At 48.7% G+C, this 27,185-nt stretch overlaps 1 protein-coding gene across 2 annotated transcripts in view; it reads right to left on the bottom strand.

Annotated features, from left to right (window-relative positions):
• Positions 1–3,459: 3,459 nt before the first annotated feature.
• Positions 3,460–27,185, bottom strand: part of BCR (BCR activator of RhoGEF and GTPase) — a 100,543-nt gene continuing 76,817 nt past the window's right edge. For both annotated transcript variants that reach the window (XM_068157238.1, XM_068157239.1), the window contains 14 exons: positions 26,027–26,195; positions 24,631–24,750; positions 23,680–23,755; positions 23,080–23,184; positions 22,242–22,316; positions 21,271–21,368; positions 20,504–20,635; positions 12,907–12,966; positions 12,694–12,803; positions 11,793–11,932; positions 10,244–10,378; positions 9,623–9,728; positions 7,215–7,377; positions 3,460–6,639 (listed from right to left, as the gene is read on the bottom strand). In XM_068157238.1, coding sequence (XP_068013339.1) covers positions 6,550–6,639; positions 7,215–7,377; positions 9,623–9,728; positions 10,244–10,378; positions 11,793–11,932; positions 12,694–12,803; positions 12,907–12,966; positions 20,504–20,635; positions 21,271–21,368; positions 22,242–22,316; positions 23,080–23,184; positions 23,680–23,755; positions 24,631–24,750; positions 26,027–26,195 — 1,579 coding nt within the window. In that variant the 3' untranslated portion in view covers positions 3,460–6,549. The remainder of the gene's footprint in view (positions 6,640–7,214; positions 7,378–9,622; positions 9,729–10,243; positions 10,379–11,792; positions 11,933–12,693; positions 12,804–12,906; positions 12,967–20,503; positions 20,636–21,270; positions 21,369–22,241; positions 22,317–23,079; positions 23,185–23,679; positions 23,756–24,630; positions 24,751–26,026; positions 26,196–27,185) is intronic.

Below are 27,185 nucleotides of genomic sequence, written 5' to 3'. Positions count from 1 at the left end.
AAGCACTGGTGAAATCCTAGAGATAAGAACAAACTACACAGCTTGATTTTATTGGCTTTTTTTGCTGGACAGACACAGGAAGGACATTTCAGTGTCCTGATGTGAGATCATCTTTAAACTCACTCTTTTGTTGTTCTTCCCAGTCATCCAGCACAACCATTCTTTGTCCTGTTTTTGCTGCCTTGGTTAGCACTGATGTCCCTCAAACACCTGTCCCTGCGTGGGCAAGTTTGATTCAGGACTCCTAATACCTTACTGGGGGGCTTCTGTAAGTGTTCACATGTAACTGTGATGCTCAAACCAAGACTTCTCAGGCTGAGAAGCAGTAAAGAAGGGATTAGAAAAGGCTTGTTGTGAATAAATGTTCTTTTGCTACAGCAACTTGTACATTGCCACCTACTGCATTTGAAATAGTGTTTAGATATGGATCAGTTTCAGCTGACTGTGTAACATGTTTGTGTGGTCCCAGTTTCTCCCAAAATGGGACTAAAATGGAGGAAATTTGAGCTACTCCATGTAAATTGGCATTTGAGCACTCAGGCACAGTGAGAAGGAACAGAATGAATCTCTTCCTGTAACTGCCTTGTGGGTCTCAAACTGTCCTGGAGAGCTGTGAGCATCTCAGGACCAAGACCATCTGCTCACTGGTGGGCTCTACCTGTTGTCATCCTTGTTTTGAGTCATCAACAGAAAGCTGCTGTATTTCCCCTCAGGCAGTAAGCTGGTTTGTACACAGCCTGCCCTCTCATGCATCCAAAGGGACACAACGTGGCCTTGTCGTATAAATCATCCTGCAGATCAGAGAAATGGCTCATCTGTAGAGTGCTAGGGCTTCTCACAACCCCCTACCAGCAGGGAAAAGGACTGCAGCAGCTACACCAACAAAAGCTCCAGTGGAAAACAGAAGAGTTTTCTCCACTCTGATGAACCATTTTGAGAAGAGGATTTGAGCACAACTACAACTAAGAGAAAGCAGTAGACCAGGCAGTTCTGCTGGGCTTGGGGCCTGGGTAATCACCAGCCCAGAGCTCTGGCAGCAACTGGCCCATGCTGCACCAGAGGACTGGAAGTATTTTAGTTATCTCCAGGTTTACTTCTTCTACAGGGAGCCTCTCTCTGTGGGAGTTGTGCGCCTGAGTGTAGAATGCTGTGATGTGGTTTCTGCTGGAAAAGAAAGAGTCTTTCTCACTGCAAGGTGAAACTTGAGCGTGGCAAATAAACTCCATGGAAGACATTGTCATGGCCCACCTGCTTGTCTCCAGCGATCCCACCATGAGATGGTGACAAAGAGAATCAGCACTGGAGGCAAAACAGCTCATTTAATAGTTTTCTGATTCTTGGCAACAGCATTTATGTATTTGCTTGACTTCTAAGGCCTAAATCCAAGGAGTTGGTCATGGAAGGGGGAGAATGAGGGTAAGCTGTTTGCTCTGGCCCTGCTGTTTCAGCCATATCATCGCAGTAGCACACTGGGGCATTTTATCTCTGCAGCCCAGAAACGAGGGTTAAACAACAGCCTGACCTGCCTCTGTTAGCTTTTACCTTTGTAGTGGAGTTTCACTTGTGGGAACACACAGATTTCACTGCTTCCCTTTAGCTATTGCCACAGGGTGAAAAAAACAGGTAGAGAGCAGGAGCTAAGCTTTGCTTTCTCAGCACTGAACTGTCCATTGTCAGTAGCAAGAGGGGCTGTAGCACATCAGAACAGGGAGGCTACAGCATTTCAGCTCCTGGTGCTCCTCTATCGATGTTTATTTCCTGGGGAGCAAGGCTTGCTCAGCTATCCTGGGCATAGGCCAGCCTCTGTGACATGAAGTGAGGACTTCTTTCCACTTCCAGCCCGTGTGATCTGAGTGATTCCCAATTATGCCTCTCTGTGTGTTACTGCCCTAAAGCCTCCTTAAGGAATAATCATTAACTGGAGGTACTTCCTTTAGAGCTTCTGTTGGGCTAAGGGCGATGCCTGTGTGTGATTCTGCCCATGAAGGAAGCTGAAGGAATACCTAGGAACACTCACTTCCTCCTAGCCCAGAATGGAGCTCCAGTGGCTCAGCTGCACCCCCCCTGTATAAGTGAAGTGAATGGCAGCAGGGTTACTTCTCCAGCAAGGGGACTATGACAACATAACCAAGTTTACAAAGAAAAACAACCTGGACTGCAAATTTAAGAGGGCATAAGCCAATTACTTCCTAATTACACCAAGAATCTGACTAATTTGATGTTATCTGCTTAGGAACTGCCCTTTTGGATTTTTCTTCTTCAAGGAACAGAAGCAAAGCCCCAGCAGCCATGAATGTACTGGTCCTCTGCTGTTGAGTCCCTGTGGTCTGGAATACAGGCAGCAAGAGCAAGGGTAGAGGTTTGTCCAAAAACATTCCCCAGTTCTTACCAATATTACTCTAAGAAGAATACCACACCCGATGATGTTACCCCAGCAGGTGACCAAGTACTGCGTCAGAAGGACCAACCAGTGAGGAATCAGGGAGGGTTGGGGTTTTTCTGTCAGATTTGTAACATTTTTAAAGCCAATTTCCCTTTGATACAAACTTGCAAGAAGGGCAGGCTAAGAGCAGAGAACACTTCGTGACCCTGTTACAAGATTGAGGAGCAAACCTGGAGATCCCGGTAAGCTTTAAAGAGCAGTACATCTGTTCGAACAAACTCCAAGAGCAGTACATCTGTTTAAATGAGCCCAGAACACCACCCTAACCAACCAGCCTCCCAAGCAGCTGGGGTGCCTGGGCCGGGACACTCTGCTCCCGCCCCCTCGTGGCCAGCACGGGCGGTGCAGGTGCGCTCCGTGCGGACTGCTTGCGACAGGTACTGCGGGTCAGAACGGCGGCAGGCTGCAAAGGTCCTCCCCACGCCGCTGTGTTCTGCCCTGAGCTGACGCATGGAAAAAGAGCAGCATTGAAATACAGCCTGGACCAGCTCAGCTACTGCCTCAGCTCGTTAGAAGTGTGCAAGAATAAAGAACAGCAGCATCGGAACGGACAGGTTTCAGTTTGGTTTCTGACACTCCCACACACAGCACAAACACAAAGCTGAAGCTGATGGACTTATTTCTTGCCCAGCTTTGAAACCTTTCCCGTAGTTTGCTTTACTTAATTTTTACATTTGACTTAACCTACTCAGTGTTAAAAATCATCTGTGAGAATTTCCAAATAGTTTCTAAATGGCAGGAAACTGCTGCTTATTCCTCTGCTTCAAGTGGAGATACACAGACTGCCCAGGTCAGATTCCTGCAACTGAGAGCTTCCTTTCTAGAGAACTTTCCAGCATGCTACAGACTGAAAAATCAGAAGATCCCAGGGCACACAAGGGAAGGGCCAGTTTTGGCTAGTTTGCTCTTATCTTGTTACTATTGTACCTTTTTGATAGAGAAAATGGAAGAGTGCAGTTTTCTGACACAATTCACAAGGGAACATATAAGAGTAGAAATCAGGATACCTCTCAAGCCATGGTTTGCAATTCCCTTTTTCTTTAACTCTGATAAGGCTTATTAAACAAACAAACAAACAAAAACCCTCACAAAAACACAACAAACAAACAAACAAACAAAACCCATCCCAAAACAACAGACAGACCAACCAATATCCCTGGGAAAAGAACACAAAAAGCCTTTTGGAAACCCTTTCTGCAAACATAAGACTATTTGAAACCCCTTCATTTCAAGACTAAGGGGAATTGCAGAAATCAATCCTCACGTTTCAAACGAGCCCAGGAGTTCAGCAGCAGCAGCAACAGCGCTATCTTTTCCAGCCCAAAATCACCAGCTTTGGGGAAAACATCTTCATACTTAACAGAAATAATTAATGGGTTAAGTTAAATTAACTTTTTCTTTTTTTCCCTGATCCACATGCCTGCATGTTAGATAATGTTACACTAGAACTGAGCATCCTAAGGAGAGCCTAAAAGCAACAACCTGGCACAGTAACCGAGGCCAGAGCGAGTCTCTGGTGGTCACACGCTCGAGATCAGTTATTTCAGAGTAAAATCAACTCCTATATAAATAAAAATAAAACACTTGGGCAAAAGTAAATTGGCACAGTCATCGTGGTATTGCTTTCCAGTTCCAACGCTGCAAAGAGCAGCCACGGATTCCAAACACCAAAAGGAAAAAGCTGTCCCCAACCACCTGGCAGAGTTTGGTTAGGTGGTTTTCTTCCATGCAAAGCTGTCGGTGGTGCCCCTGCCTCAGCTACACTGAAGGGCATGGAGGGGCCAGCACACAGCCTGCAGCAACAGCACTGCTACAGAGCCACTGGCTGAACGGGAGAGCAAACGCAGAAATAAACCCAGGGAGTGTGGGTGCTGTTCCCCAGGACTTCTCTGAAATCAATGGTTTTCAAGATTGTGACTACTTTTTACCTCCAGAAAGGCAAAAGAGTAAGAAACAAAGCAACAATATCAAAATCTTCAGCTTTCAAGTTTCCTTGCCTTCATTCCCTCCCTCCCCTATAAAAGCACCTCCTACTATAAACACTTTTTCTCTTTCACGCGTTCAGAAGTTGGAATGTAGTGAAATACAGAGAAGAGAGAAGGAATTTCTAGTTGTACATTACATTACAAAGAGGTTTGCTCCCAGACCTAAGGAGGGAGGGACACTAAGCAGTATTAAATTCCTATAAGTATCCTTACAAAGCATGCAAAATATTGATATACTCACAAAATTGAAATGGAGATTGCTTTTGTTTTCTTGAATTTGCAACTTCACAGTACAGTCATTTCTAACATTATGCAGCAGTCAGAATTACAGTGACTACAAAACCATATCCCTTCCATTTTTTTCTTCCCATTTGTTTAAAGATTCCTTTGTTGTTGTTTTTTAAGTGAGATGTTGCAGATCACCCATCAGCAATGTGAAATTCAGCATAGCAGGGCTTGCTTTCCTTGCTGTATTTCCCCTCAAATGACAACCAGGCTCTACCCATTTTTCAAAGTCTATCCCTCCCTCCCCTCCTCACGCTGATTCCTTCCGTTGTCTTCAGGCTGAGCTTGTCCTATCACCAGGATGGTGATGGATGGATGCTACTAAATGGCAGCTGCACAACTGCACAGGAGACAAGTGGGGGGGGGAGCTGGAGTAGTTAGTAACAGTGGAATTGCTCCCACCCCTGATGTTTGGCACACTGCTCCACAGCCAGAAGACTGCTCTGGGTACCAGCAATGAGATGATGCTTTTGACTCCCTAGACAAGTCCTGCAGCCCTGTAGGCCTGGGTCACCGACCGTGGCTTTCACTGACCTAGGCAGGGAAACACCACTCTGGTGTTTGGCTGGACCTGTGTGCTGCTGCCTGTGGTTGTGCAGAGATGTCCTCACTGCTCTGCTTCCCAGCAGGTTGGAATTCCTGCAGGTGCATGATGCACTCTTCTAGTCAGATTGTCCATGAAGTACATTCTGACAAAGGTTACCCAGGAGTTTGTGTCTACCAGAAAAATTCTTGTGGAAGCAATGAACAAAGCCTCCAAAAATTCAAGTATCAGAGAAAGGATCTTCTGATCAAAGTCTGGAGGAAGCAGCCAGCCAAACCAAACACCATTGATTGGTAGTTTCTGTTCACAAATGCCTCAGTTATTTTGGCATTGATAACAGCTTTGGAGTGCTGGGAACTAGCAGTTCATTTGCATCAGGTTTGGGAGGTGGTCTAAGGAATTCAGCAATCCTGCGTGGCTAACGCTGTCCCTGCTTCCATATGCAAACAGCAGAGCCACAAACAGCACCACTGACTCCAGCACCCCCGCCTCTCTCGCTTGCTGTGCTTGTTTATAGTGGAGCACCACTGGGTCTGGCTCCCCAAAAACCCCTCAGAAGTGCAGCACAGGCAAGAGCAGGGCATCTCCTTCCCTACAGCTGGATAAATGTTTGCAAAGGAAGGGGTGGGTAGGGCCAAAAAAAACCCCCAAATGGCAACAAAACCCCAAACCAATAAAACCCTTAAAGAAATCAACAGTTCTAGTTGTGTGCAAAACTGTTCAATTTCTTTAGAATCCTGTTCCAATCAAGACTTGGATTTCTGAGGAGGGAACCTTATGATCCCAGACCATTCCCTTCTTCTCTCCTCTTGCAAAGCAATGCTATTGTTGTGGCCTAGAACAGTACTTTAAAAACAGCAGTTATTAAAGACACAGTTGTGAGCTATCCTTTCCCCCTCGCCCAAAGAGGGGCATCCTAGCAAGTGGTGCAGTAGAAATCTGGAAATTTCTTTATGATAAATTAAATCCATAAAATGAGGAATACCTTCAGTCCCCTCCCAACAGTACCAGCCACCCTTTGTGGTGCATTTGTTCAAGTGTCTGTTGCTCCTTCTAGCAGAGACTCTGCACAGCTCCATCTCCAGCTTGGCTCTGGTCCTGCCAATCAAGAATGGAGATTTCTCTCCTTGCTCTTCAGCTTGTCTCTGGTTAGCACACAGCAGAAACGCGGCAGGCCTTCAATCCCCAGGACAGGAGAAGGCCAGAAATGCTTGCAGAAATGCAGCTGTCTTTTTCTCAGTTGTGATCTATGCCAAGAGCAGTTTGTTGTGTCCTGTTGGCACCACAGGCACCTACACCTCTGTGGAAAAGAGAATGCTTTGCCTCTTGCTGTCTGGGGTAGGGATAGTCTCTAGCTGCAGAAAGTACAGAAGAACTTGAACCTGAGAAGAGAAAGAAAGAGGTAACAATAAAGCTCTCTTGGCTCGTTCTCACCCTGACTACCTGAGAGCCCAGGGCTCTCTCCACACAGGAACCCCCTGCAGTCCTGGATTTGGTTTAATGCTGTAAGAGCAGCAATATGACAGTTTGCACTGCCTCAGAGACACCTTTTCCAGCCTCCAGGGTATGAAAGGCAGCAGTGACCAAATAAATCCAAATTTAGAACAGAATTTCACTGTGCATCACTGATGGTGATGTAAGTGCTGAGGAGCATCACTGTGAGGTCCTTCAACCCCAGGAGAGCAGCCCTCAAGCCATCCTGGTGTGCCCAGACAGGAAGCAAATAGAATTCTGTGTGTCCTGACAGGTCTTCATGAGAAGCTGGAGTCCTGCAGACACAAACTGAACTGCCTGCAGACACAGCCTAAAACATCTGTGTATGGGTGGCCAGTTGTCTGTGCTCCTCAGAACCACTGCCATGAGAACACAACAGGGTGGCTGGATCAGGCCTTGCTAGAGGACTGCACTTTCCCACACTTGTCTTCCCAAGATTCCAGCAGCACATTCAGGATTTTACCTGGGACATGACTTCTAGTGACCAGCTGTCAGTCATTGTGATAGGCTGGGTGGGGTTGGCAGGGATTTTGCTGTCCTTCTCTGAAGGTCTGAGCAGCGTTGGTCCAAAGACAGTTGCCAGATTGTGCAGAGACATCTTGTTAACACTTTCCCTCTCAGCAACCCTGGGAGAAGAAACAAGGAACAAGGTAAGTCTTTTTAAACACCTGGGTGTGGAGATGTCCTTCAGTAAGAAGCCACACTGACTCCTCTGGGACAAGTTTTAGATACACTCAAACCACCACTTTCTCCACATGGCCCTAAATGAACTTCAAAGAACTTGGTCTGACACAGCCACAGTCTCCAGGCACTCTACAACCATGGCTGAAACTTGGGGAGCAAGCTGGGAACAGCTTTCTTTTTCCTGCTGCTTACCATCTGGGCAGGCAGAACAGAGATAGGAATAAAGGAAAGGTTTTCATCTTAGTTTTATAAATGAGAAACTGAGGCACAAAGCTTAAGAAATTCACTCAAGGGCAGAAAAGTCTGCAGAAGAAACACAAGTAAAAGCTATGTCTTCTGGATTTGAATCCATAAGGTCAGTCTCAAGATCCTCTTTCATCTCCCCAGTGACAGTCCCTGGCACGTGCAAACTATGTCAATGATCACACTCTGCATGTTTCAGGCTTCCTGCACTCATATCAAACACGTGGAAATGCTTCTTCCTAGCTGCGGCCATATTCCACAGACACAGGATCAGAAAGCCCACTCTAAGCAAGGAGCTGACAACCCTAGCTAGCAGAACTGCCCCAGTTTTAACAAATCTATCATGTGAGATTGCAGGCACCTCCTGAGAGGCCTTGCAAGCCCTGAACCACGGCCAAAGCTGCACAGTTGATACTAAACCCTTGCCTGGCCTTTGTGTCTAGATGCAGGTGCAGCTTTGCAGTGATCTTGCAGCGGGAATTTGCATTTGTGCTACATAAGCCACAGGACTTTTGTTACCCCCTTTGACCCAGTTCTAATCCCTTCAGTGTGAGTGGGAACGGAATTCAGGATATAGAGCCTCACTGAGTGAGGATAGGATAGGATAGGATAGGATACGATAGGATAGGATGCGATAGGATAGGATAGGATAGGATAGGATAGGATAGGATAGGATAGGATAGGATAGGATAGGATAGGATAGGATAGGATAGGATAGGATAGGATAGGATAGGATAGGATAGGATAGGATAGGATAGACCAGGTTGGAAGAGACCTTCAAGATCATTGCGTCCAACCTATCATCCAACACCACCTAATCAACTAACCCATGCAACCAAGCACCCTGTCAAGTCTCCTCCTGAACACCTCCAGTGATGGTGACTCCACCACCTCCTTGTGCAGCCCATTCCAATGGGCAATCACTCTCTCTGTGTAGAACTTCCTCCTAACCTCCAGCCTAAACCTCCCCTGGCACAGCCTGAGACTGTGTCCCCTTGTTCTGGTGCTGGTTGCCTGGGAGAAGAGACCAACCTCTGCCTGTCTACAACCTCTCTTAAAGTAGTTGTAGAGAGCAATAAGGTCACCCCTGAGTCTCCTCTTCTCCAGGCTAAGCAACCCCAGCTCCCTCAGCCTCTCCTCATAGGGCTTGTGTTCCAATCCCCTCACCAACTTCGTTGCCCTTCTCTGGACATGCTCCAGCCAGTCAACCTCCTTCCTAAACTGAGGGGCCCAGAACTGGACACAGGACTCGAGGTGTGGCCTAACCAGTGCAGAGTACAGAGGCAGAATGACCTTCCTGCTCCTGCTGGCCACACTGTTCCTGATGCAGGCCAGGATGCCATTGGCCCTCCTGGCTGCCTGGGCACACTGCAGGCTCATGTTCAGCCTACCATCAACCAGCACCCCCAGGTCCCTTTCTGCCTGGCTGCTCTCCAGCCACTCTGACCCCAGCCTGTAGCACAGCATAGGGTTGTTGTGGCCAGTGTGCAGAACCTGGCACTTGGATGTGTTAAATCTCATGCCCTTGGACTCTGCCCATCTGTCCAGCCTGTCGAGGTCCCTCTGCAGAGCCTCTCTACCCTCCAGCAGATCAACTCCTGCCCCCAGCTCGGTGTCGTCAGCAAATTTGCTGATGATGGACTCAATGCCCTCGTCCAGATCATCAGTAAAGATGTTAAAGAGCACAGGGCCCAGCACTGATCCCTGGGGCACACCACTAGTGCCTGGCTGCCAGCTGGATGTGGCACCATTCACCAGCACTCTCTGGGCTCGGCCCTCCAGCCAGTTCCTAACCCAGGATGAAGCAACAGTTACCTGATGAGCACTCACAGCCTTAAATGCTTCTGCAGCTATGTGACTCAACAGAAAGCCAGGAGAAAGTCTCTGCTTTGCAACAGCACAATGCTTCACAGATCCAACCCCTGTCTAAAGCATCCTCCTTACCTTTTTAAATGGTCCAAAAGGAAAAGGAATGTCACAAGGTTGGGTTCTGGAAGCGATAACAACAGATTCAACATGCAGCTCTCCTTTGCAACAGGATCTGAAAGTGCTGCAAGGCAGAAACAAAGCATGACCACAGGAAAGGGAACGAAAATCTGACTGACTGCAGCATCTCCCAAACCAGCAGAGATGCTCCTGAATGGGCTGTGATACATCACAGGCTGGAAGGTCAGAGCATGTCAATACCCTACAGGATCTCTTTATTTCAGAGATGTGTAGAGAATCCTTTTCTCTCCAGCAGTACAAGTGCTGTCAGACTTTCAACCAGTAACCCCACACCTCCAGCAGGCAGCATGGCACAAACAGCAGGCCTGGCCCTACAAGGAGGCTGTCACTTTGTGACCCCACCCTTCAGCAACCTGCATATTTTCAAGGTACAGAACAGCAAAGCAACTCAAGCTCACGGCAGATGTCATCATCCCAACACCCATTTCTGAGCTCCACTTCCCTAACAGCTTGTTCCAGGCTCCTGTCCAACATCATAAACAAGGCTTTGTACTGCTCCAGGAGCAGCCTCCTACAGAAGGGTTTTGGTCAGCAAAGGTCATTTCTGCTGCTACTCACCAATGCCCTCAGCAAAGTTGGGGTACAGCTCGTCTGTGAAGAGGGGCTCGGGCAGCTCCCGGAAGTAGAGCTTGAGGGTGCCGGCGATGGCATTGACGTCCATCTCGCTCATCATAACTGACACATCTTTGTTGTCTGAATGAGGGAAGAGGGCAGGCAGGGTAAAGGAGCTGCTGGCCTTGTGGTCATTCTTCTTCCTTTGGCTCTCTGTTTGCCTTTGCCCAAGCAGCTAAGAGCTTTCCTGTTTACATTTCTCCAGACTAAATGAGCTACCCTCTGACAACTGAGAGCTGCTGCACAAACAACTGCAAAGAGCTCAGAGCTATAAATCAAGGTGGGGGGGACCCCACACTGCCCAGGGTTGGTTCTGCTGTGCCAGGAAGCTCAGCCTGACCTGGAACGAGCCTTGCTTGACTATATTCCACCCACTGTTAGTGACAAGTTCTTATTCCAACTCCCTGCCTCAAACAGCTCAGAACAAGAGCCTCTGAGGCTGACTCCCCCGGGTTAAAGCATACAGGCAATTCAGGCTCACATTTCAGTTTTGCTAGCATTAAGAACAGCAAAGCCAGCCCCTTTCCCTAACCCCAACAGGCCAGCCAGCAGAGGCAGCACTGCTTTCAGAAAGCCCAGGGTAAAACAGCATCTAACATAAAACCTGTTCTTCAAAATGTGAAACACCCTCACTTGCACTGCTGAGGATTCGAACACCTGGTGCTGGCAGCTTAGGGGGAGTGAAAATAGGAGGAGGACAAAATTCCACAAAGCAAGTGCAGAAAAGTCCAGGAAAAGTGAATCTGGGCTCTTAGCATAGGCCTCAGTGTGGCTTGACATGTCCTTGGACAGCCGCATGGAGGCTGGAAGAAGGGCAGAATTTCACTTCTTGTACCTCAGCAACGTGGGGCTGTCCTCTGCCTGATCTTGGTGCCTTTTGGGACATGCATGCCATTCTTTTGCATGCAGTGCAGTAAGGAGCCCTTTTCTGCCCCCAAATCAAAGGAAGCTTTACAAAGGTTGGTCAGAACCACCTGCTTGGACAGTCCACACACATCAGTCTAGACACAGTTAGGAAGAGAACCCAGGAGCCCTGATCACCCAGCTCAAGTTTCACAAACTCCCTCCCTAGTCACCCTTAGAACACTGCTTTGCTGGCTTTCTTTCACAAAACACTCTTAATTTCAAGGACTTTTGTTAATTTAGAGGCCTCACATCAGTGACAACATCATGACTTCTGATTGCTGCTCAAGAAGGTGCCTGCCATTTCCAGGGGTGCCAAGGCAGCCAAAGCCAGCCCCCTCCTGCCTGCTGGGAAGGGTAACAAGTGTGTGGTTTGGCATCAGGATCCAGCCCATTCTGTGTCTGGGGTTGTGTCTGCAGCTGAAGGACATTCACCAAACGCACAGCCAGGGTTAAAATGATTCCCCTTGTGCAAGCATCTCTGCCTCCCAATGCTTCTTGGGGCCCATGAGATTAAACTAGTATGGCAGTTGGCAGGGAGCTTGTGCAGGTTCTCAGGGTGCAGATAGAGACAGCAGACAGAAATACTTACTGACATCAAAGGCAGCTTTCAGAGCCTGGATATCGGTTGCGACTCCCGAGACGCGGTAGATGCCCACCTCCTCCATGCCCCGCCGCTCGATCTCCTCCACGCACTGCCGCACTATGTAGGGCACCTTGGACCTCTCTCTCCTGAAAAGCCGAGAGCAGAGCTCAGCACATGCCCCAGTGCTCCTTATCCCAGCTAGCCTGCCTCAGAACACCCCATCTGGAAAATGGGGTGACAGAAAGCCTGAGCAGGCACTCAAGCCTGAGCTGAAGAACTCCCTTTAACACTGGAGAGGGTTTTCTGACTCTCAGCTTGGCTTTGGCTGTGCTGAAGCTGCCCTGAGCCCTTGGGCTGCTGGCCAGGTCCCAGTGCCCCTAGAGCGCCACTCTGCACAGGTAATCAGAGGATTCCCAAGCAGTCCTTGGATACATCACAACACTGTTCCTTTCCAATTAATACAGTTCCACAGGAAGGAAATCCCATACTTCCCAAACCGTAACAGAACAAACAGGTTTCTTCTGGCAAACGACTCATGACAAAAGATCAGGGGTTAAAATAATAGGATCCACAGAAGTGGAACATTTTTGATTATGGAAAGGAAGCCTCAGTGTTCAGTGGCTCTGGAAATCTGTGACCAAGTCCGCTAACTACAGAGTAAAGGGGCAAGGGGTGCTTCCTGCCCTCAGCAGAGCAATGAGTGTGAGTAAACACCCTGGGTTTTGAAGCCTGGCTGCACACTGATTTACTCCCCTGCTAAAAATGAAGCTCAGAGGATGGCCAGCGTCTCCTTTCTGCAGCCACACCTAAGTGGGACTGACGGACCCCTCAGTGTGGTGAGGACATGTGCACCCCACTGGCCAGTTGGCTACACAGCAATAGGGAGGAAGAGGGCCCAGCAGCTCACTTGGTGACAATAGCAATCTTGACCCCGAAGACCCCAGTCTGCTTCCGAGACGGCATCCTCTTGAGGCTGAACTCCCGGCTGGTGAACTTCACTGACAGCTTCACTTCAACCTGAGCAGGAGAGAGCAGCTGTTACTCTTCAATCTTCTGTCTGTGCTGCAACGGACAGCAAAGAACTGCAGCACAGAAGAGGGACAGCGCTTTCTGTGCTTACCCCATTCATGGAGATGACTGTGCGCTGCCAGTCCTTGTCCTGCAACGCCTGTGGGTCCAGCTGGAAAACATGAAAGTTGTCCATGAGCTAGGAACAGGCTCCAGAGAAATCAGCTAGGCTGGAATGCTTTGGCAAGTGAGCAGAGCACTACCACTTCCAACATGTTATTTCTTTTCCATGAGAACACACATTGCAAGGTTTCCCAGGTTTCAGCAAAGGGACACTCAGCATGCGGTTCCCTGGGCAGAGCTGCTGGAGAAGTGCAGCACCAGGTGTGCAGGGGCTGCTCAACAGCAAGGGCAGCCCTGGTGAGCAAAACCAATGTCTGAAAGCAAATAGCCTCAGCTTTCACAGAAGTGAGACTGCACTCAGTGCTGTAGCACAACAGGCACCTTAAAAGAGCCAAACTGTCCCACCTCACAGGGCTAGCAGTCAAAACAAGGAGAGACTTTTGCTGTACCTCTTGATGTGAAAGAGAGAATACTGCCTTCTTGGGCAGTTTGGATTTGAAAGACAGGACACTGCTTTTCTGGGCAGTTTTATAGAGACAGGTGAGGTTGGGTGAGGGGAAAGCACTGAAATAAAAAGTCAGGATGGAGAATTTCATAGCTCTTGGCTACAAAGCTAATAGCTTCCAAGGAAGACTGTTTCACTGAATTCAAAATATGTAATGACCCTAACAGTAAGACCAAGGAGGAGAAATGTGAGACAGAGGCAAGCAACTTTCCACAAACCAAATCTCTGTCCTGATCTGTCAGAGAGAAATGGAGAAAATGGGCCCAGAAACCATGGGAAGTTGTTCCTACTTCAACCTGCCTATTCCTTTTCACTTCAGCTTAAGCAGGAAGGCAGGAAGAACACCTGGCTTTGCGTTTGCAGGAATCCATTAAGCAGATATAAGCTCTGAAGCAAAGCCCTAGTCTCCCGTTTGCAGCTTTGCTGCTTGGTCTCCTTTGAGTGCTCAGTTGTGAGGCTGAGGAGCAGCTGACTCTAGTACCCAAACATCACCCAGCAATTGCAATACTGCCTGAGAGAATTCAAACATCTGAACTGCTCAAGAGTAGCACTTGGCTCAAATTAGAGAGCAGAAGAGGGGAAAAGAGCTGTCAGCAAGGGGACTTCTATCAGCAAAGCAGAATCAGCCAAACCCAGCAGTGTTCTGTGCCCCCTAAGACAGCTGGAGAACACTCAGCTCTTGAACACTGATGCAGCCAGAGCAGGAGGCACCTGCTCTAGACTGTGCTTTGAGTTTACTGTCCTCAGCTAACAGAATGACAGTCAGCAACTGGAGCTACTTCTGCAGCACAGCTCCTCTCCCCACAGAACCCCATGAAAAAGCAAGGTTCTGCCAGGCAGAAGGAAATGTTGAAAGCCAGCAGCTGCAGCATGTTCTGGGGGATTCTCAGGGGCAACCATGCTCCTGCTCCCAGATCATCCATAAACCAGCCCAACACTGCTGACAGCTACAGAGACCAGTCTCCCCATGCCCTTCCCCACTCCCCAAGAAAGACAGTGAGCAGAGAGAGTAATTCCTCCCCATTTGCTGAGGCTGCAGAGAGCCCAAACAGCATCAGAGTGAAGCCCAACCTTATCCCTGTGCACTTTCTTGCGGATGTGAGCCCACAGTGGGATGCCACCGGCGCTTGCAGCCTTCCCTGGCGCGCTGGACCGGTGCCTGCAGGTGCAGCTCTGGCAGAAACTCCTGAAGACCCCTTGTAAGGAACAGTCAGTAACCAGCAGCTCCCACATTGTAGGACTGTAAAAAGGAGGGCAGTGGGCAGCAGCACTTAGCTGTGGTGCTCCAGCAGTCCCAGTGCTGCACTGCTTGCCAAGATGCTTTGCTTATAAGGCTGGTGGAGCAGATCCGCCCCAGCCTGCGTGGCTGGCCAAGGCCCCTCAAGTTGGCCAGGACCTAGGCTGCTCTTCACTCAATTTCCGTGCTGAAGTTTGGTTCCTTTCAAAACTGCATTCTTTCCCAGAATCAAGAGGAAACCAGTCCTGGAGTGTCCGGTTTCCTGTGAAGAGCAGCCATGCTCAGCATTCCTGAAAGCCTGGTCTCCAGCTGCCTGAACAGTCATTTGGTGAAGCTGCACAGAGGGCCCTGATGATGGACACAGCCACAGACCATTCTCCAGCTTCCCAGCAGTCTTCTCTATGTTTTTTAGAATGGAGTCACTGCAAGCGTGTTATTTATAGCAGGGAGAGACTGCCTAAGACTGAAGGGGAAAGAAAGTTTTGACTATTTGCCAAAAAAGCTAAAGGAAGAGTGCAGCAGGTCCAGGTCCAGTTGATTTAAGCTAACAGCTATTACTGGGTATGTCTCAGTGGTGAGCAGGGAAATCCTGCCTCTGTACCAACTGAAAGCAAGTCAACAGCTGCTAGACAGTGAGCCCAAGTCCTACTCTGTCTCAAGCTTGAATATCACAGGGCAGCAAAGGACTAGCAGAAGCAGTGTGCTGGAACTGAGGGCTCACAGAGACTCTTCCATGCTGAGTAACTCCTGGAGCTGAGCGTGTACATGCTGCTACCTCTTCCTCCTTTAGCTCTGCACTCCTGTTGCAGGGCTAGCAGGACCCTCACACTCCCCACTCTGCTAGAGAACAGCTTGTATTGTATGGAGACAGCTGGGGAGAACAGGCACTGGGGAGTGAGCCTGCCTGACCCCAGCCAACCCTGCATAAATCACTGGCAGTAACAACAGCAATTAAAACACTAAAATCCCCCCAGGTGCCTTTTAACTAACAAAGCAAAATGAGGGAAGCTAATAAAAGAGCAAAGCTTGAATAAGGTCTCAGCAACACTGAATGAGACAAAGATTAGGTCTAACAGCCTGATAAAGTCACAGTAGGAAATAACAGAGTCAGGAGGAAAGGAGGAAACCAAGAACGTCACTTGGACTTGGAGCAAGCTTCCAGCCCTGGGCCCTGCAGCTGACTGATCTAAGGCCACCAAGAGCCACACAGTGAAAGGCAGCTGGAGCAGACAGGTTACAAAGCAGACTGAAGACAAACATTGAGTGTGATGCTGCAGCACAGAGAGGGCCTGTGACCAATGGGGTCATGCTGTCTTCTGACCTGATTTGGAGATGAGTGACCCAGCAGAAGGAAGAGTGAGCAGAATTGCAGTCTGCAGAGAGGGTGCCAAAATGAGACTGCTTGGAGTGAGTGAGCACAGAGGGCTCACTCGGGCAGCTCAGGTAGGGGAGCACTGGGAAAGGGCTGCTTCTGACAGTGCTTCTGATTGTTGCATGTCCTTTAGATGATAGCTTGGTTTAAGTGACAAAAGGACCTGTCCCATCTCCACTGGATCTGTGAAAAAACTGTGTTGTTTCCATGGCCTATGCAAACAGGACAGACTTACTGAAAGCCTCAGGGACTGTATCTCATGGGCTTGCCTGCACAGACCCCACCAGAAGTGCATGCTGCACAGTTAAAAATGCAAACAAACTGGTTTGTCTTTACACCCCCAGCACCTCCAGTCCCCTTGTGCCCTCTTCTTTGGCATTTGAAGTCACAAGCTACAGCCCCAAACCCACTAACAAAGTAAAATCCTCTGTATGTTGCAAGCACAACAGAACAAAGCAGCTCAGCACCACAGGGATTTCTGAGTGCAAGTCTCTGGCTCTCATAGCAGGTTAGCACTGAATTAAGACAGACAGTTAGTGTGCAGCAGTCAGCAGAGCCTGAGTGTGCAGAGCACAGAGTGGTGAGGACCTGGGAGAAAGGTGAACTGAGGATGCTGCTCAGTAGCAAATGCAAGCCAGGCACCAGGAAAAGCAGTGTCTGTGTTCAGCCTCAGGGAACCACCACAGACAGCTTGAGGATTTTCTTTTTTTTTTTTTATCCAGAAGAGAAAACAAAACATCCAGAAAGGGAAAAAAACAAAAAAAAAACCAAAGCAGCAACAGTGGAAATGAAATGCCTGGAAGCCAGGACTAGGACAATCTTCAGGTTTGTGTGTTTTATGCTATTTATTCCCATTGCTTCCTGCCTTCCCTAAATCTCCCTGGCAACTTTCCACTCCATCAATTTTTATTTGTAACTGATGTGACAGACACATTGTCAAGGTCTCACTGCTGCTGGAGACTCCCAGTCCAGCCACAACCCCATTCTCCTCAGAGCTCCCCACTGACACATTCATCCTTCAGACGTGACCTGGTGCCTTCTCCATTCCCACTCTGTCTGCACGATTGGGACACTGTTCCGCATGAGCAGACTGGTCAATGAACTTGAGTGTGGAAAAGGTTTTCTGAGTTGACACTTGGGAGGTACAGCATGTGACAATCTGGTTTACATGAAAAACAGCCTGGATGTCTGACCTAACCATGTGTACTGCTAGGAGACACCCCAGATAATTAAGCAGATAAGAGTGATTGTTTTGCATGGCAACAGAGGAGTGGTGGTGCTGCTACCACACAAGGACTGATCTAAGGTCACATCCTCTCTGGTTTTCCAGCACTGCTGTGAGCAGGAAATGGTTTGCCTGAGCTGATCATACAGAAAAAAAACAAAACACCAAAGGAAGCAGCATTTCAGAGAGGCAGCAAGTGGAGAAGATGGATCACAGGATGCAGTCTCAGTTTACTCACGCAGTCTGCTCTCAGGGCAGTGGCCAGTGCTGCTAACATATGTGACCACTTAGGTGCAGAGTGAGGACCAAACAAAAGGCTGCTCCACTCACATGAGAATGTGCCTGCCACATGAAGAGCTAAATCCAAAGAGCTAAGGGGACTGCAACATAACAAGGGAAATCAAAACCCCCAGAAAAACATGAGAGGAGATGATGCTTACAACTGAAGTTTAGTTACGTGATGCTTAACAACCGAACCTTCGCCTCACATTTCCTCCTGCAAGGTGATGTCCATCTCTTCCCCCACAGCAATTTGTTCCACAGTGTACCCAGGAATTGCACCTTCTCCCCAAGTTGTAACAGAAGCCCCCAGCCATGCATGCCAGCCAGTTAAGCACTGCACACTCAGTGCTGCCATTCCCAAAAGATCTGAGGAAGCCTTCCCGTCTGCACTCACAGAAGGTTCTCCTGAATGAAAACCTTGTGGGCTTATTTTCCAGGGTTAAACTTGCAGGCTGGCAAGCAACAAAGCTCTTGCTTCTGGCTATAAGAACAGGTAAACAAAATATTCCATAGGAAAAGAAAATATGAGCAATGGGAGCTATTAAAATCGCTGCCCATTCCTGGAAGCAACTAACTACATGGATTAATTTCCAGTCTTCCTTCCTCCAGTGCCATTATGTAACAGAGATTTAATAAACATTTCACAGCTAACCCAGCCCTGGTTCCTCACTTCATTGTCTCCATCACTGCAGCTCAGCAAATGTGGTGAGTCAGAAATCCCAGCAGTGGGAAGCTGCAGGTTTACAATAATCCATGGCTTCACAATACACTGCCACTGAGCCAGCACAAAACCAGCCCCATTTCAGTCAGCAGGAGGATGCAGGCACAGCTCCTGATGGTGCCAGAGGTTTTAACTAATGGGAATTCAGGAACCAAAAAATCATTCATCCAGCAGACCTTGTCTGTGTATAAGAGAGGCTTTGTCTGCTATGAGGCATGCTGAGGGAGATGGGGTTGTGCAGCCTGAAGAGGAGAAGACTCCAGGGGGACCTTAGAGCTGCCTTCCAGTACCTGAAGGGATCCTACAGGAAGGCTGGAGAGGAACTTTTCCTGAGGGTACCTAGAAACAGGACAAGGGGGAATGGTTTGAAGCTGAGGGAGAGCAGGGTTAGACCAGAGCTTAGGGCTTAGTTCTTCAGTACAAGGGTGGTGAAACTCTGAAACAGACTGTTCATAGAGGCTGTGGATGCCTCCTCCCGGGTGGTGTTCAAGGCTAGGCTGGATGAGACGTTGAGCAGCTGAGTCTAGCTGAGAGGTATCCCTGCCCACGGTGGGCTGGTTGGAGGAGATGAGCTGTGAGGCCCCTTCCAACCTGAGCCTTTCTAGGATTCTATAATCAAAACCAGTTTTTGTTTTATCCTAGGTTTTATTTTGCTTTGCATTTGGTTATGTTTGGTATTTTGAGTGTGGGTTTTTTTTTCCACTTCCCACTGTTTCGGTTTCTCTAAAAGAATCAAGATGGAATTAATATTCAAGCGTCACCCAAGAGTGACTTTCAAACTTCAGAATAAAATGTTTTTAACACTATGTGCAAGTGCTCTGTGTAAAAATACCCACCCATGGGGAAAGAAAACATGTTTAAAGGGGGTTATGAATTTTATAAATCCTTCTGTGTAAAATATTTGAAGAATGTAGAGGGTCAGTGATTTCAGGCTTCTCCATTATGAGCTCATGAATCTGCAGGGCATTTCAGGGCTGAGAACCTGCTCTTTTGTAGTTGCTCAGCTCCACGGCAAACAAGCTTTTGTTATAGCAGAAAGGCCATACAGATTTCTGGTTAGTTGGAGAGACACAGACAGGAGCCACCCGGTGCTAGCACTGATTGATTTGTACACAAATGTTCTTTTGAGCACCCACCATGTGTCTGGGGACAAAAGCTTTCCCTGAAAATGGCAGGGCTGCCTCGGGCTGCAAGGATGCAGAGATAGGAACAGGCCTAATAAAACTCTTTTAGACAATGAACCCTTCTAGAGTAGAGGTGAGATATGATCCTGCAGGCTGCCCTCAGTCAGAGCTGATCCTGAAATGGCCTTGCCCTGTATGACCACCACTCAAATGTTGGAGAAAGCTGTCATCCATGCAGTGATGAAGAGTCAAATGCAAATGGAGAAGAACTGGTGGCATTTTTCAGTGTGGCAGAAAGAAAATGGATATCTGGGCAGGGCCTCTCTACTGTACAGCAGCCAGCCCAACACAGAGCCCTCAGAGCAAGCACTTAAACATCCTTCTGAAGCTGTGGACAGTGCAACAAACTGGAAGAGGAGAGGGAACATCTGTTCTGCATGTCACCCTCCACTGATGGTCTGATTTCTCCTGCCTGGAGCTTCAGTGCTTTATCCTGCAGCAGCTCCCCAAGAGCAGCGTCCATCCGCAATCACATCATCACCTCCCCTCTTGGATTACAGAGTGTCCTGTGGTGAGGCTCAGCACTGGAAATCCCTCTCAGAGGCAGCCTGCTGTCACAGTCACTAGATTCTGGCCATAGCAGTTAGCAGGACAATAAGCCTGTCCCCCAAGGCCTTGCTGTCACATCAGTCACCTTTCAGCACATATAGAAGGCAGCATTTCTTCCAGGTGACCTATAGTGGGGACAGCATATTCACTGCTTCATCTTTTGTCAAAAAGGGAGCATCCTCACCAGTGCCCAGGGCTTGGTGACAGTGCAGTTCCTGCCTGCTGTGCAGGAGGTGTTGAAGTTAACAGGTAAATCAGAGTTCAACACAAATTTTCATGACAAAGCATCTAGCAGCAGACTGGGACAGGCACAGGAGACAAGACAAGAGGGAAAAATAAAGCTGCTGACTTCCTGCCCCTGAACCACACTGTGTACCTCAGTGGCTGGGGAAAAAAAAAAAGTCTCCAATGCTGAGACAATCAGAAGGAAGAAAAAGCTTCCCTGGTGCAGCCCAGGACCCTGCTGTGTTTTGCAGCGAGGGCAGCAGTAGTGAGTGAAGCACAGCCTCACCTGGATCTGCCCTTTGCCCATGATGCGGTCGCTACTCTCGCCGTCCTCTTTGGTCAGCTTGGTTTTGTTGTAGCACTTCTCATAGCAAAGGATCCGCAGGGTCTGTGAACCTTCCAGCTCAATCTCAAACTCCTGCAGGGCATCAGGAAAAGCAGAGCCATGAACACATCACAGCAGGACACTGGGCTCTTAATAATCAGTATGGTCTCCTTAAAACTCATCTGGAAGGAGCACTCAAGGACTGGCCCAAGCCTCCTCCCTAATGGAGCCGGTCTGAAAACAAGCTCAGATTGTATTTTGTACAAATCAGAGACTGAGATGCTTGACTCCTTTTAGGTTTCACTGATTTTCAGCACAACAAACTCACTCACCTTCCTTGTACTGAAATTTTGCTTCCCAAGAGCATTTAGTTTGCTATAAACAGGCAAAATGACTGCAGCAAATTCTTCTCCCTCAGAACAAATAAACAAAGCCACCTCCTTCAACACTTGTGCCTTCCACCAAGTAACCACAGTGCCGCTGGCTGAATGTTGAAATGCTGCACGAGACTTGTTTGTGCCGGAAGTTTTCACTACAGCTGATCCAAGAGCACATGTGCATGCCCTGACAGCCAGCTGAACCTGGCACACAAGAGCTTGCTGAGAGGCAGCAGATGCAGCACAAATGCTTGAGCATGCAGCACTTTCTCTCACTTGGTGGGGTTTCTGCCCTTCCTGCACTGATGCTTGGTAGATGGAAGAAGTCACAGTGAGAACAATCCGGCCTACCTCATTCCAGTTGGGCTCCGTGGTGTCTCTGTACACTCTGGTTTTAGCCTTGTTCACAAAATACCCAAAGGAATCCACCTCTAATGTGCAATACAAATCTGAGGAGGGGAGACAGGGACAGAAACCTTTTAGCAGTCTCCTGATTTGCATGAATCACTTTCAGGGCATGTCTGCTTCTACAGCATCTTTGTATTGTACCAGTACACACTATCCAACACAAATCTCACCATCTGGACCTGCAGAGTTGCCTTTATGGGGCTGAAGCACCAGCACAGATGTGTACATGACCTCAGCACAGACAAGCCCGCCGCCTCTATCAAGATTCAGGGGTACACTACCATTCAGTATTTCCCAGCCCAATCCACAAGAAGCAGGTGGTGTACACCAGTGAGAAAGGGAACTTCCCAGGTAGCTACTGGAGCCCATCAACATCAGAATCAACTCCACTGAGAGTAGCATCAGTCCAGCACTTCTGAAGAAGGAGGTCAGGGGCCATCAGAAGTCATCCTCTTCACAAAGTGGCTATGTTGTACCCAGTGCTTTTGAAGGGCTAGTAAGGAGCTGCAGACATTGCTCCTATTTCTGACTTATGCTCCAAATGGTGGCAGGCAGCACTTGGGAAGTCAGTGGTGCAGAGGCAGTAGGGCCAACAGACACTTCACTCCTTCCCTCCTGGGACTGCACACAGCTTAGTGAAGGACAGGAGCCCCTGCTATACAGCTGGCTGAGCTCAGCAGTCCTTCCTAGCTTCTCCTCAGCCATGGCTAAGCAGCATCTTTCTTTCCACAGGTGTCCTCTTCACTCTGTTTTTTCACCTTTTTTGATCCTTCCATTAAATCACTCTCCTGAATTTTCACACCTCTTTGTTCACCCCAGAAATTCTGGATGTCAGGGAATGCTTCCCATTCTGTCACAGCAGCTGAACTACCTAGCTCCCATCAATACCTGTGTATTACAGAACTGCAACTCACTTGAACTTTGCTTGAATCCTGTGGCAGAGTGGACAATGACATTCAGGAAGCCACAGAGCCCTGGAGATTCATCATCTGCACAAAAGACCCAAGAAATTTTGTTATGTTCACAGAGGAGCCAGGAGTGAAAGACAGAGTGATGAGATTGAGATTACACAGGTGAAGGAGCAGGGGGCAAACCGTCCCTATGAAGGATGGCAGGAACCATTTCAGCAAAAGGAGGCTGTGCCAGGCTGTGTTGGCTTTACCTGTGATGCCTTCTGGCAACATGTGGCTTTTATGATGGCATTTCTAGGGCCAACAGGACAATATGGAGGAAATTCAAAGGAGAAAAAGTAAAATATAGAGGCTAAGTCTATATTACCAGATGAAATAGTTACTTAGAATTGTCTCTGACACAGTTTGGGACAATTAGTGTTCTTCCAAAGGATTCCCAAGCATAGCTCAAAGCTGTCCCAGGCCAGGACCCCACAGGCACTCCAATCCCTGGCATAACAGCTGCCTGTCAAGAGCCAATGAATACACACTGGAGGTGTCCAGGAATGTTTTACTTGTTTAGATGCAGCTGTATCATTTGGACTTTGTACTGCTGCAGCAAGGAACACTGGCATGGCAGATTGCTCTTGTTCCTGCTGCTCTCTTGTTGTCTGCTGTTTAACCAAACTACCCAAGCTGGGTACTCACAGTCTCAGCTTTAGTTTTACAGAACTCTCAGTTTGTAACTCAGCACCAGCTTGAAGGCTGCAGCGAAAAGTAACAGTAAGAGCAATTCTAGAAGCAGGCAGAGGTTTTTGTTCACAGCAGCTGTACTATGTGAAAGCATAAACCAAGGCCTCACCTTCCTTATTGATAGTGAGGGGAATATTGTGGACTGTCTGAAGCTTCACACAGGAGTTTGTCAGCATCTGGAGCTCCACTGATGTGAGGGAGAAGCTTTTAAAGCCTACCAAAGAGATTCAAAGAGGGAGGAATTAAAACTCAAAGCAGAGGCTGGATGCATGCTCCCTCCTTCTGGGCATACATAGGAGAGATGCTCCCTGGGCCATGGTGCTCAGGTCTGCATTGCTGCTGCAGCCCAGCACATTTAGTTACAATTTGGGGGAGTCAGAAATCTCAGGATGGTTCACAGAAAACGAGTTGGGAGCTCTTATTTTCTTGCAAAGGAGTGCAGCTGTTCCCTCTACCTGGAAATGCAGAGAGCTCCCATCTCTAGAGCACACACTGAGTTCTCTCCCTATGCATTCTCTGCATGCTGCTGCATGCAGAAGTCCCTCAGATAGACTCAGGGTGCAGGAACAGAAGACACCCCTGTTGAGCTGTGGATTTCAGTGCACATCTCTCATTTTTCAAGGAACTGGGCCCCAGATCCCATCTGCTGGACTCCTGCTCTCTACTAAGGTGACAGTATTTGCCCCAGTGCCAGCTGAGGGACACTCACATTTCTTCTGCTGCTCCCGGATGTTCTCTCTCCACTCTGCCCTTTCATAGTCGGATGAAATGAGGAACGTGTAACTCTGCCCAGGAAAAGAGAAGGAAACAGGGTGGGCATTAGTCTGCCCCAGGACTGAGAGCAGGCCTCCCTGCCTCCTGCCTTCCTCCAGTGGGAGCTGCTGTATGAACTGTCCTGGTGCTGCTGCCAGTTGTCGTGCACCTCAGCTCTGGCAGTCACTGGCAGGGCTCTGGCACCATGCCTTCTCAGCACTGTGTTAGTGGTACCAACACAAAGCTCTGCTCTGCTAACAGCAGCTGCAGCCCTGACAGCAGGAGAAGCCACAGCAGCTCTGTGCTATTCCTCACAACAACTGCCCCAGGAAACCCAAAAGCCTCCAGTATGGACCCAGACACTGATGCCAGGTTGAGAATAGTGACCAGCCTGAGGATTTTCACTGAGCAGCAACAGGATGGAAAGGTCACAGTGACAGGTTACAGCGCTGCCAGAGCAGGGGGTACCCTCTGGCACACTGAGCATCCCACAGCACCACAGGAAATTGTTCACAACCATCCAGCATCCCTGGTGCCAAGTGTGGCCTACAGTCCTCAGGAGGCTGCCCAAAGAGCCCCAAGCCTTGATCTTGAAGGGAAGTCCAGAAGGTAGCTGCTGCAGCAGCTCAGGTGAACAGAGCTGTTCCTATTGCTCTGCCAGGGCAAGTGCAGAGGCAGGGGATTCATTTCTAACCTTATTTGCATGCCACACTAGCACTGAAAAAATTACTCACAGTCTTAGATGTCATCATAACCTTTGGCGTAGCAAGGGGCAAGTGTCTGCTGTGCTGGAAAGTGCTTTCAGGACAGATAGTAGAGGGCATGAAGACCTTGTACAACAGCCAGATACAAACACCTTCCCCTGACCTCTGTGTTGTACCATGCAGGAGACCAGAGAGCCACTCACCTTGCCATTGCGATTGTGTACCCTGAAGGCCATGCTGGGAGACATCAGCAGGAGGAGGGACTCCTGCTCGGAGAGCTTCTTTTTCAACCTCTCGATCACCTTGCTGCCTTTATTGGCCCTCTGAAGGGTGGGAGAGAGAGCGAGTCAGAGGCCATGGGTCATCTTCCAACTTCTGCCTCCATTTACAGACAGGCATTTTCAAGATTCACATTTCCTTCCCCCTGTGAGTGGCAAATGGCCCAGCAGAATCCACAGGGCTCCCTGCTGCTCAGGAAGACTTTTACCTGCAGTATCTCTACACCCAGACTTGGCTCTGTTTCCCAGTTGCAGCTGCCCCAGATGAAGGTGCAGAAGTGCAGGGCACTGTCCCAGCTATACCCTGTACTTTGTGCTCCAGAGGCTGCAGCAGCATCCCATTGGGTAGCTACAGCACTGCCAGGTGCTTCACAAACATCCTTAACTAAGGAAGCTGTAAGGAACTTCAATAGAAGCTACCCTGAACTCTCTTGCCAGAATTGCATCCCACTCACCACCCACCAATCCACTTTCAAAAGAAGTCAATTAAACCCAAGGGTTTAGCTCTCTCCCAGCCAGAGAGAGATGCACCAGAGCCTGCATCTCAGACACCTGCTCCTTATGAGTCAGAAGCTTCCACACGGTGTTCCTCCTAACAGCTCACATTTTCCAGGAGGCCCTCTCTGAAAACCAATCAGAACTGAGAGGCAGAAGCACGTTACTTGGAAGCACAGGGACAAGCCTTCTCAGGGTACAAGCAGGGTTATTCACATTCTGGTCTACACCCCAGCAAGCTTCCAACCTCTTGGAGTCTAACAGCTCAAAGAGGCCTGGGCCAGCATAGGGAAGCCTGGGCCAGAGATACCATGTCTATGTCAGACTGTCCACTCAGCACAATTGGAATCCTTCAGGTATTTGCTGGTGCTTTGACACTGGTGGTCAGGAAAAGTTTCCAGAGCATAACTGAGCCTGTACAAATTCAGCAGTACACATCCTCTGACCAAAACCACTTGCAGGACCATACCTGAACAGCCAGAAGCTGGCACATCACACAGCACAAGAATCCCACCCTCCACATGGATGCTCAGGTACAGCACTGGTGGTGCCATGCAAGTAGAGGAGCTACTGGGTACAACTGGGGTCTTGATTCTGCCCCTTAAAGGACACCCCCATCCAGGCCATGCACTATGATGAGCAGCACTGGGCTGCAGAACAGGTAAGTAGCCCTGGATCCCAGAGCTGCAGCACAGCCTCTGCTGAACAGTCTGTTTGAGCATGACTTCCCACGCTGTGCACCTCTGAATGCTGCTTCTCTCAACACCTCGCCCTCAGCAGAGACACTGAGTCTGTACTTGGCACAGAGTGGCTCAGCCTCCTTTACCTTTTCACGCTGGATGTCACTCTTGATCTGGGATATCTTGATTTTCATGGCATCCAGTTCCTCATCAGGTACCAGTGGGATATTGGGCACTGCTTCAGACTCATCCACCATTTGGAAGCTAAGGTCAGTGAGTGGGATGTACCATTTACAGTCATACTGCTGGCTTTTCCTGAAAGACACAAGGTCCAAATCTCTTACTGGTGTTTGGCAACACTTACTCCTCCTTCCCACAAGTCCTTCCACACTATAACACATAAAATACAGAAAGGGGCACAACCTCACTGCAACTGCCATGTGGAAAAACTCTGGTAAAGGGCTGCTTAACAGCAAGAAAACCTAGAAAGCTTCTAGCTTCCAATAGCCAGGACAGCACACAGGAAGTGACTTGCTTTATTCTCTAGTTCTTCAGCCTAAGAAACCACAAGGATCTTCTCCAACCCCCTGGAGTCCCTCATGCCCTCCCATAGCCATGCCAAGCCTCTGACCTGGATCTCTCCTGTCATAGATAGGAGAGTCAAGTGGTGCAGATAAGCTAACATGCATAAACATCCCTGAAGAGAGAAACCACAGCTCCTAACTCCAGGGATTTCTCCAGGATAAGCTGCTCATTTTTTAAAAGTTTTGTGGGATTTCTTCCCTCTTCACCACTACTATCAAAAACATTCACTCTTGGGAATGTCTCACTCTTTTGAAGGTTCTTTGTTCACAAGCATGTGCTTCAAACCAGGCAGGGACTAGCTGTTGTCTGAGAAGGGCAAGAAGATGAGAAGGGTCTCCTGGAGCAGAACTTTTACCAAACAAAGAGCAGCCCTGTTTGAGGCAGGTTGGTTGGTAAAGGTTTCCACCTTGTTTGTGAAAAAAGCCAGCAGAGCTGTCTGTGTAACTGCACCTGTGGTTCATACACAGTCTGCTCATTGTACCTTCTCCAATGTTCTGCAAAACTGTTCACTGACTGTAGCTGCAAAGCCACTGTGAACAACCTCAGTAACAACAAAAAAGCGAATAATGGCACCCAGTAGAAGAATGAGGAAGTAGAAACTTGGGTGGCAGTTGTCCAGGACATCAGCAGCTACAGCACATCCTGCTTTTCTAGAAAGGCTCAGGGCAGGGGTAGGAGGAATTAACCTCTCCTGAGAGATCAAGCCCTGGGCAAGGTCTC

This window comes from Melanerpes formicivorus, unplaced genomic scaffold (genome assembly GCF_026170545.1).
Source record: "Melanerpes formicivorus ecotype bairdi unplaced genomic scaffold, bMelFor1.0.p_v2 SCAF_36, whole genome shotgun sequence".
Taxonomy (NCBI): domain Eukaryota; kingdom Metazoa; phylum Chordata; class Aves; order Piciformes; family Picidae; genus Melanerpes; species Melanerpes formicivorus.
This window is presented reverse-complemented; position numbering and strand designations above follow the sequence as displayed.